Source organism: Epinephelus fuscoguttatus, linkage group LG12 (assembly GCF_011397635.1).
Source record: "Epinephelus fuscoguttatus linkage group LG12, E.fuscoguttatus.final_Chr_v1".
NCBI classification, from domain to species: Eukaryota; Metazoa; Chordata; class Actinopteri; order Perciformes; family Serranidae; genus Epinephelus; species Epinephelus fuscoguttatus.
The window spans coordinates 42,811,528-42,821,378 of record NC_064763.1 but is presented as its reverse complement, the minus strand read 5'-3'; the positions used below and the strand labels follow the sequence as shown (position 1 = coordinate 42,821,378).

At 42.8% G+C, this 9,851-nt stretch overlaps 1 protein-coding gene and 1 long non-coding RNA gene across 2 annotated transcripts; one reads left to right on the top strand and one right to left on the bottom strand.

The window, feature by feature from the left end:
• The first annotated feature begins 75 nt into the window (after positions 1 to 75).
• rbmx2 (RNA binding motif protein X-linked 2) lies at positions 76 to 5,090 on the top strand. Its single transcript, XM_049592694.1, is given in 8 exon segments — positions 76 to 171; positions 1,410 to 1,525; positions 2,251 to 2,302; positions 2,401 to 2,530; positions 3,534 to 3,720; positions 3,800 to 4,071; positions 4,074 to 4,366; positions 4,368 to 5,090. Coding segments are annotated over 8 exon segments (1,380 nt in total). The 5' UTR covers positions 76 to 166; the 3' UTR covers positions 4,693 to 5,090.
• LOC125898799 (uncharacterized) lies at positions 2,661 to 3,540 on the bottom strand. The gene is made up of 3 exons (XR_007450654.1): positions 3,418 to 3,540; positions 3,039 to 3,165; positions 2,661 to 2,991 (listed from the first exon to the last, which is right to left on the bottom strand). It is a non-coding gene; the product is annotated as an uncharacterized LOC125898799 (long non-coding RNA).
• Positions 5,091 to 9,851: the final 4,761 nt, after the last annotated feature.

The window sequence follows — 9,851 nt, the reverse complement described above, 5'->3', positions numbered from 1 at the left end:
AACGATCATGTCGTTTTTTAATCACATAAACGTAGCTTCTAGTTACGTCACCCGACCAGCAGGCGGCAGCAGAGGCGGGAATTCAAACGGAAGTGGCTCATGTCAGCAGGGTAGATGATTCCTACCGTAGCATCGGTTTCTATCCCGTGTTACAACCTGGTTCACCATGAAGTAAGTAAAAATTAACACGTTAAAGTTATTATTTGCGTTTCTAAATACCGTTCGGCTTTAGTTTATCTATCTTCCGGTGTATGCTAACCCGCTAACACGTGCTAACAGCTAACTAACACTGTTGTAACCGATCTTAACCGTTTCGCTCCATACATTCTATTTTCCCCGATCCCCATTAACAAAAGGCAGAATTTCAAAGACTGCCTCGAAATCTGCTAGTAACTATCCCGATTAAACACAACATGTAAGTCACAATAAACATATGGAAGCAGGTCATTAACTCGGCACACATGGAGCAGCTCGTATATAATTATATTAAAGTTTTGCGGTGTGTTTCACTGCTAATGTTGAGGCGCTTCACGGTCAGTTTTGGTGAAAGACCATCGTTTTTCTTTCGATTATTCGAGGTCAGTTGATTCGCCGACTTCCATAGAGGTGACTAAACTTACACGAATTGTTCTAACCTTAACTTGTCTCTTCACACTTACGATCCCTGTCAAGTGGGAGAAATAAAATTGGACGTATTTTAAATGGAGTCTGGCGCGAAGGTTTTTCACACGTAGCTTCCTGTAACTTGTGATGTTGTGTGTTCAGGGGGCATTTTGGGGACTGAGCATATATCATATATAACACAGTTATTACGATAGTACTTTGTGTCTCAGCTAGGTTCAGATGTCAGTCCTAAAAGCTTGAGGAAGCTGATTTACCTCCTAAAATGAAAATACAGCCTCTTAAATGTAAATTAAGGGAAACATAAGAATGACTTTATTGTCAATCACCAGCACAGTACACAGAACAAAACTGTATTTCCCCGATGCAAACAAAATACACAACTGAACATGAGGTGCAAAGAACAAGATACACATAATATTATTTATAAATACAGTCAGCTGAGTGTAAATAAATGTAAAGTGCTATAAAACAGCAGTAGAAGCAGTTACCTGAGGAGATTTATGTCGTAAGGTGTGTTCAGGTGACCCTGGTGAATTTTTCATTGGCACCTGTTGTCAAATGGCAGATACATTTGGTTTTATCCCAGTGATGAACTGGGAAAAATTCCATTATACTTGTGATTGCAGTTGGTGAGGAGACATTTCACTCCCACACATGATGACAGATAGTTCACCTCATTAATGGGAATATCACAGATGGTGATTCTGGTGCTCAGGAGCAGCTGGTGAGTATTCTTTGAAACACTACAGCTGTATTCATTCAGATGTTTTTTCCTCTGTTTCCAGCCCGCTAACGAAGGTGAAGTTGATCAACGAGCTGAACGAGCGTGAGGCCAACCTCGGGGTGAAAGAGTCTGTCTCCTGGCACACGGAGTACAAAGACAGCGCCTGGGTGTTTGTCGGTGAGGCAGTCGGGAGGATGTGATGCTGCTGCGTGTTTTCTTGTTTCTCCTCACAGATCAATCTGCCGTCAGCCTGATAGATGGAAGAGAGGGATCTGTTACATCCCTCCAACCCAGTTTAAACATTAAACATTTGTGATGTTTGATTATTATATGTAACGTGTACTCTCAGAACATTTTAAATAGAAAATATGTTAGTGGAAATGTTCTGCATTTTCTATCAGCATTATCAGAGAAGAAGTTCTGTGTGTGTCGTACCTCCAGTCCAGCTGTCAGAGGAGAATGTTGGCGTCGCACATTCCTACAAACCACATTTGAACATTTTTACGTGGCGTATCAGCGTTTCTAAAGTGACGTAGTATCTGAGCTGACTGTGTCATCAGGAGGTGGAGGGGATGGAGACATGCCTGCCGAGCTGCAGACACTGCTCAACATCAACAAACACCTGAACTGGCTGTGATGTAACGAGGCATCGCTGCTTTTTATGCACCAAATGTGGATGTGTTGTAGAGACCCATCACTGTTTTCCAGCTAGGATAGTGCCAGCTGTAACCCTTCTGTGCCTAAACGTAACCACGCATTGACCACAGCACTGTTGAAACCTATCTGCCACACAGTAACATGCAAGTGTAACGTCTCTGTGGTTTGTAGAAGGATGTAATACCAACATTGACTCTGGCTGATGTGGAGGTCGGTCTGATCAGTCTGCGTTTTGTTCCCTGCAGGAGGATTTCCGTACGAGCTGACTGAAGGTGACATCATCTGCGTCTTCTCTCAGTACGTACCTGTAGACTTTGTCTCAGTCCACAGCTGTGATGCTCCTCCGTCACTGTGACAGCCAGTCAGAGAGAAATCACCCTCTTTTTGTCCGTCAGGTACGGAGAGATCGTCAACATCAACCTGGTTCGGGACAAGAAGACGGGGAAGTCCAAAGGCTTCTGCTTCATCTGCTATGAGGACCAGAGGAGCACCATCCTGGCTGTGGACAACTTCAACGGCATCAAGGTGACACAGCTGTTCGCTCTAACACGCCACGTCTCGCTTGTTTACACAGACAGAAAAAGACACGATGGAACTCTGAGCTCAGAGCAGGTCGACCCAGGCTAACTGTTTCCCTCTGCTTCCAGTCTTTATGCTAAGCTAAGCAGCTGATGTTTGTGTCTCACCTGTGCTGTGTCTCACCTGTGTTGTGTCTCACCTGTGCTGTGTCTCAATGTGCTGTGTCTCACCTGTGTTGTGTCTCACCTGTGCTGTGTCTCAATGTGCTGTGTCTCACCTGTGTTGTGTCTCACCTGTGTTGTGTCTCACCTGTGCTGTGTCTCACCTGTGCTGTGTCTCAATGTGCTGTGTCTCACCTGTGCTGTGTCTCACCTGTGCTGTGTCTCAATGTGCTGTGTCTCACCTGTGCTGTGTCTCACCTGTGTTGTGTCTCACCTGTGCTGTGTCTCACCTGTGCTGTGTCTCACCTGTGCTGTGTCTCAATGTGCTGTGTCTCACCTGTGTTGTGTCTCACCTGTGCTGTGTCTCACCTGTGCTGTGTCTCACCTGTGCTGTGTCTCAATGTGCTGTGTCTCACCTGTGCTGTGTCTCACCTGTGTTGTGTCTCACCTGTGCTGTGTCTCACCTGTGCTGTGTCTCACCTGTGTTGTGTCTCACCTGTGTTGTGTCTCACCTGTGCTGTGTCTCAATGTGCTGTGTCTCACCTGTGCTGTGTCTCACCTGTGCTGTGTCTCAATGTGCTGTGTCTCACCTGTGCTGTGTCTCGCCTGTGCTGTGTCTCGCCTGTGCTGTGTCTCACCTGTGTTGTGTCTCACCTGTGCTGTGTCTCAATGTGCTGTGTCTCACCTGTGCTGTGTCTCAATGTGCTGTGTCTCACCTGTGCTGTGTCTCACCTGTGCTGTGTCTCAATGTGCTGTGTCTCACCTGTGTTGTGTCTCACCTGTGCTGTGTCTCACCTGTGCTGTGTCTCACCTGTGCTGTGTCTCGCCTGTGCTGTGTCTACTGTCAGATTAAAGGTCGGACGATCCGTGTGGATCACGTCAAAGACTACCGTCCCCCCAAAGACACGGAGGACATAGACGACATCACCAAACTTCTGAGGGAGGAGGGCTGCGCTCCCAAAGCCCACGAGTCCTCCGCCTCCTCTTCCGAGGAAGACGAGCAGTACAACATACCTGTGAAGAAGCCCAAAAAAGGTGAGGTCACTTCCTGTTCCTCTGTCTCTGTGCTGCATGTCATTCTGGGATGGATTTTTATTTCTGCTCTCTGCTGCAGACAAGAAAGAGAAGAAGAAGAAGAAGAAAGAAAAGAAGAAGAAGAAGGAGAAAGAGAGGGCAGGTCAGGCACTGCACTCCTCCTCTTCATCACCTCCACCTCCTCCTGCCGTCAGAGTCAAAGAGGAGAAGGAGGACGCTGCCTACGACAAGTACAACCAGAGGAAGGCGCCGCCGCCAGGGGGACAACAGAACGGACAGAGAGCAAGAGAGAATGAGAGACTGCGGGGGGAGGAGGACAGGAGGAGGGAGATGGAGACAGACAGGAGGAGGGAGATGGAGACAGACAGGAGGAGAGAGATGGACACAGACAGGAGGAGAGAGACGGAGACAGACAGGAGGAGGGAGACGGACACAGACAGGAGGAGAGAGACGGACACAGACAGGAGGAGAGACACAGAGACAGACAGGAGGAGAGACACAGAGACAGACAGGAGGAGGGAGACAGAGACAGACAGGAGGAGGGAGATGGACACAGACAGGAGGAGGGAGACGGAGACAAACAGGAGGAGGGAGACAGAGACAGACAGGAGGAGAGAGACGGAGACAGACAGGAGGAGAGAGACGGACAGGGAGCGAGAAGAGGAGAGGAGGAGAAATCGTGAGAGGGACGGCGACAGAGACAGAGAGGGCGACAGGAGGAGAGAGACAGACAGAGACTATGACAGAAAGAGACAGTTTGACCGGGACAGAGACAGCGAGAGACGAAGAGAGACAGATGGAGACAGAGAAAATGACAGAAGAAGAGAGATGGACAGAGAAAGAGACAGTGACAGGAGGAAGGACATGGACAGAGAAAATGACAGAAGAAGAGAGACAGATAGAGACAGGGACAGGAGGGACATGGACAGAGACAGCGACAGAAGAAGAGACGCAGACAGACGTAAATACTGAGACCATCTGCAGTAAATGAAAAAGATTCCTTTATGCCATTTTCCTCATTTGTTGAACATCAGAGCGCTGACGTCCTGCTGGCGCCCTCTGCAGGCTGCTGCGTTCATGACACATGACGACACTGTTCAGTGAGTCACAGTCACAGGTGTGGGTGTGAGCTGCAGCTACAGGTGAGCAGAGTCCAGCCAGCTCATGTAACATCTACCTGTTAGGCTCATGTTCTTCTCAGCTGCGTTCACACCTGACAGGATTTCTGAGGTTCCTTCAGTTCAGCGTCACAATGTCCGTTTGTCGTCTTAACCTTGAGTCCCCAAAACGTCTCGTTGGAAGATGAAATGTTATAAAGAGCAGGCGGTGATGTTTTTACTGTCAGAGTTTTGTAATAAAACTAAAAAACATGTGGTGTGTCTGAGAGTTTATTTTAAGTAGGTGTTAAATTATTCAGATAAATCAGGTGCTATAGAAATATTCTACTGACAAATACACTTGGCAGTTCACTTTATAGGAAGTCACTGGTGTCAGTTAATTTCCTAATTAGAGAGTAAAAAGAAGGTGGAAAAAAAAGATGTAAGATGTAGACTTAAAGAAATAGTTTGACATTTTGGGAGCTATACTTTTCAGATTGATTTCACTCATACGGAAATATTTCTTCGCCGTTAAAGAGTTTTTTGGGGAGTTTTTTCTGATCAGCTGTGAGGGTCTGAGGGATGTGGTATGCTGTGAAGCCTCTGAGGCTAATTATGATTTGTGATATTGGGCTTTATAAGTGAAACTGAATGCCATTTAACATATTAATATTAAATATTAAAAGAATAAAGAAATAAATGTGGCTATGAAATAAATCCTGAAATAGATAAACGATTGGTTCAAGTCTGGTATTAACCACGGCCCATCCATCTGAATATAAGAGATGGAAAATAAAGTGGGTAAATAAATGTGGGAAATATAAATCTCCTCACATTAAAAAAAGGAAAAAACGTAGTCCTATTGTCACAGCCTTCTTAAATTAAAAACATTTATTAAACTATATTGACCTGAATTTGTATTTGCATTTTTTTTTTATTTAACATTGACGCAAATGACATTCCATACTCTGTTGAGCGAATACGAAGCTGCTTAGCTTAGCTTAGCTTAGCTTAGCATAAAGACTGGAAACAATGGGAAACAGCTAGCCTGGCTCTGTCCAAAGGAAACATGCACCCACCAGCTCATCTAAAGCTCACTGACTAACATCTTACATCTCTTTGGTTTGGCTCTGGACATATTTATAGTTTAAAACTTATAATTTGTGGGTTTATGTTCTGCTAGCAGTTTCCTTGTTTCAGTCTTCATGCTAAGCTAAGCTAAGCGGCTGCTAGCAGGGGCTTCATATGTTCTGTGGTGTAGAAAGACAAAAGGTGGTTTTCACAGAAATGTCAAACTGTTCGTTGGACATGGTCTTGAAAGACAGATCACCTTAAAGGGACTCTGTGTAACTTTTTACGTACTGATCCTTTTTATTTCTCCAGTGGGTGAACAGGCTGTAATGTAACTTAAAACCCGAGACTGTCCCAACTTCCTCAGTGGCCTCCAACAGCCTGTTGACTCATTTCTGTGTGAAAGACTCACGAGAAATTTTACAGGTAAATCCAAACAATGGGACGTTACGCATGTTCCCAAGTGTCTCGTGTCTCCTCAGCTTCACCGCAGCGCTAACAGTCTGCAACAGTCGCTATTGTTAGCCAAGAACTAAAACTACAGACATTTTGGAGTGGTGGCCCTGAGACCCTGCGGCAGAGTCCTTCACTGGGTCAGGTACCCGCCAGGTAAATTGCAGAGGTGTGCAATGGAGAAAAAAACAGGAGCTGATTAAAATCTGTTTTTTGGTGCTTAGTGTAAAAACACATAGACCAGGCTCCTTGTTGTCTCCAGCCGCCATGTCAGAAGTTTGTTACATCACAAAGATGGTGACTTGAGGGTGAGAAGGGTTCATCAGCCCACACTTAAATTTTGGACTGTTTTGAAGTGTTTAAATATGAGATTTGAGACACACTAAAAATGGCGTTGATTTAGCCATCAATAAATAAAACCATAAAAAGCCCCCTCTACCAGCCAAGTGCGATGCAGGAGTGGCCGACCTGCGCTAATGTTAGCCTAGCTTAGCCACTCTATATGGATCTGCTGTTTGCTTCATAACGTTAGCTGATGAAGTAATGATCGAACAGTGAGCTACTTAGTATTTTGTCCCTATATTTAATTTGGACCGTTTGGCTCCATGATACTATCTGAGTGTAGTTAGCTAGCTAGCCATGTGCAAATTACTTCATCAGCTAACGTTACGAAGAAACTAAATCAATACAGTGTAACCTAGTCACAGCTAGGTGTTGTTGCTTTCCTGCTAATGTTATCGCAAGCAAACTGCTGTCTGAGTGGATATGTCAGTTGGCTAGCTCGACAAATTACTTCACCAGCTAATGTGATCTATGATACAAAGTTGTGTATTATGACAAACAGTTGATTTAAACAATAATAAATTATGTAACGGTACAAAGTGCTTTACACGAGCTGAGAGCGACCAACAAGCTAACTGTGACCTGAGCTAAGATTAGCCAGCTAGCTGCAGCTTGGCAACACTACATGGGTCTGTGTTGGTTGTTTCATGATGTCAGTTGATAAACTAATTATCAAACAGTATGAACATAACAGAGAGTAACGTTATTCTAAACGTTATCTAAATGCTGTTAGCCATCTTGCCATTTGCAAAATACTACATTGGCTAACGTAGTGAAGAAACCAGATCAATGCAGCTTAGTTACAGCTACTAGGTTACCATAGCTTCCTGCTTGCTAATGTTATTGGCAGCTAAATACTATTTGAATGGATATGTCAGTTGGCTAGCTTGCCAAATTACTTAAGCTAACATGAAGCAACCAACATCAGATCAATACAATGTGGCCTAATTACAAATAGCTGGCAAACAATAGTTTGCTTGCTCGCTAATGTTGATGCTAGCAAAATACTACCTAAGCTTGCCGTTTGCTAATTGTTTTATCGGCTAACGTTATGAATCAACCAGATCAATACAACAGCATAGCTTTGTCACAGCTGGCTGGCTAACCTTAGCTTGCTGCTTGCTAACATTACCCACAGCTAAATATTATCTGGGAGGATATGTCAGTTGGCTAGCTCACTAAATTATTTCATCAGCCAACAAGATCCATAATATTAACTTGTGTGTTATGACAAACAGTGTTGTGTTTAACAACAATAAATTATGTTACAGCTCAAAGTTCTTTATGCTAGCTGAGAGTGGTGCAGGAGCGACCAACGAGCTAACTGTAACCTGAGCTAATGTTAGCCAGCTAATTGTAGCTTAGCTTCTCTACATGGATTGTGTCATAACGTCAGCTGATCAGTAATCGACTCAGTGTGATGGAGCCAGTGGTCCAAATGAAACCTGTGATCTAATTATCGTTATAAACTCAAAAAAAATGGCGTCTGACTGTTTCGTGGAAACTGAACAGATCAGAATCACAGAGATTTAAACTCAACCATTTATTATAGAAACATCACAGAACGCTGCGAACAAAGAAAAGTCATATTAAAACATCCTGACATCAGTCACATGACGTGACATCCGTCGCTCTTTTTCTTTCTTAGATTCAGTGGATTTGAGCTTTTTAATGTCCTGCTGCCACGACACAAAATCACCTGATCATCTTCACATATTAAAGACGTCCACTGTGATCACACTGTATTTTACAGGTCTGTATTTTTAAGACATTTCCTAAAAGAACGGTGTGACCTGGTGCTAATTAAGCTTTTAATTTAATTTTAAATTTACATTAAACCCATTCAATATTCAGTTATTCTTTAATAGAAACTTACACTGTATGTTGACTTTTTTGCTTTTCTGGAGACAAATTTGAAATTTTTGCATGTTCACAACTGAATTAGAAACAGCCTCGATTTTTACAGTAATTATTTTACTATGTAAATTATAAATTGTAATTAGTATTATTATTATTTTATTCTTTTACTTTTAAATTGCCAAATAAAATGCTTCTTTCTGGCAAATAACCTGGAAATTATCTTAGAATTACAGACCCGTAGAATTCAGCATTAACTACATTTATTAATGTTGACCTTTGATGCATCATTTCAATCAATAACAAATATAAACACATTTTCCTCTCCTAACAATTTAAATATACATCATGTTTATATTCTGATTATCAGATTTAATTATTGTATCTGAGGGGTTTTTTAATGTCAGTTTGGTGTTTGACTCTAAATACTACAATACCCATGAGCCTCAGCTGCTGTTGCTATGACGATGCTAGTCAGTTCAGATTTAAAAGCTGCTCATTTATTCAAAGTGTCGTATTGCAGCATATTTAAAATAATGCGAAGCTCTGTGATTGGATGTTTGTTGGTGAAATGCACCCTGGGAGTCGTAGTTGACGTTTGTCCTTTGAACTTTTTTAAATAAAAGAAGTAGATATTTTCTAACACAGATGTCGTGATGACGTCACCAGAAGAGTTTCATCTCTAATAAAGTGAACGTTGGTTTGTCTTCCTCCTGTATCATGTTGAGGTACGACACTTCAGCAGCAGAATTAACAACAAGACGTCAGAAACATCGTAGAAAAACGTTTTTTAAAATCTTCGTACAGTCGAGAGAAACGCTAACACAAACACACATCAGCACGAGGAATAAACCAAGCAGTCTCTTGTTTATAGAAAATATATATATATATCCCCTTAATAGAACTTCATTTACAGCATCTGAAAACATTTTGTAGAAAGTCGGCGGGTTGTAAAGTGGAAGTGATTATCAGAGAGCGAACGGTGTTTCCTCTGTGTTTGTTACCCAGCTGTGAGTTCACACTGTCAGTCAGATGAGCCAGCGTCCAGACTGTAAATCTGGATTATTAAGAAACTAAATTTAACACCCTGAAAATCAAACCATGAAGGACGGGACCTGTTTTTTTTTTTTATCTCCGAGCACGTGTTCCATGAGACTGGCAGCAAAAACAGACAAGAATATGACCACAAATTGCCGTCATGGACCTTTAAAACTAAAAGCTGAGCTAGGACCAGTGATGATCCACACAAAGGTTGGTACGAGTCCGACCTACACTTTAGAAAGTTGTCAAAAATGTGTTTTCCAAAATATT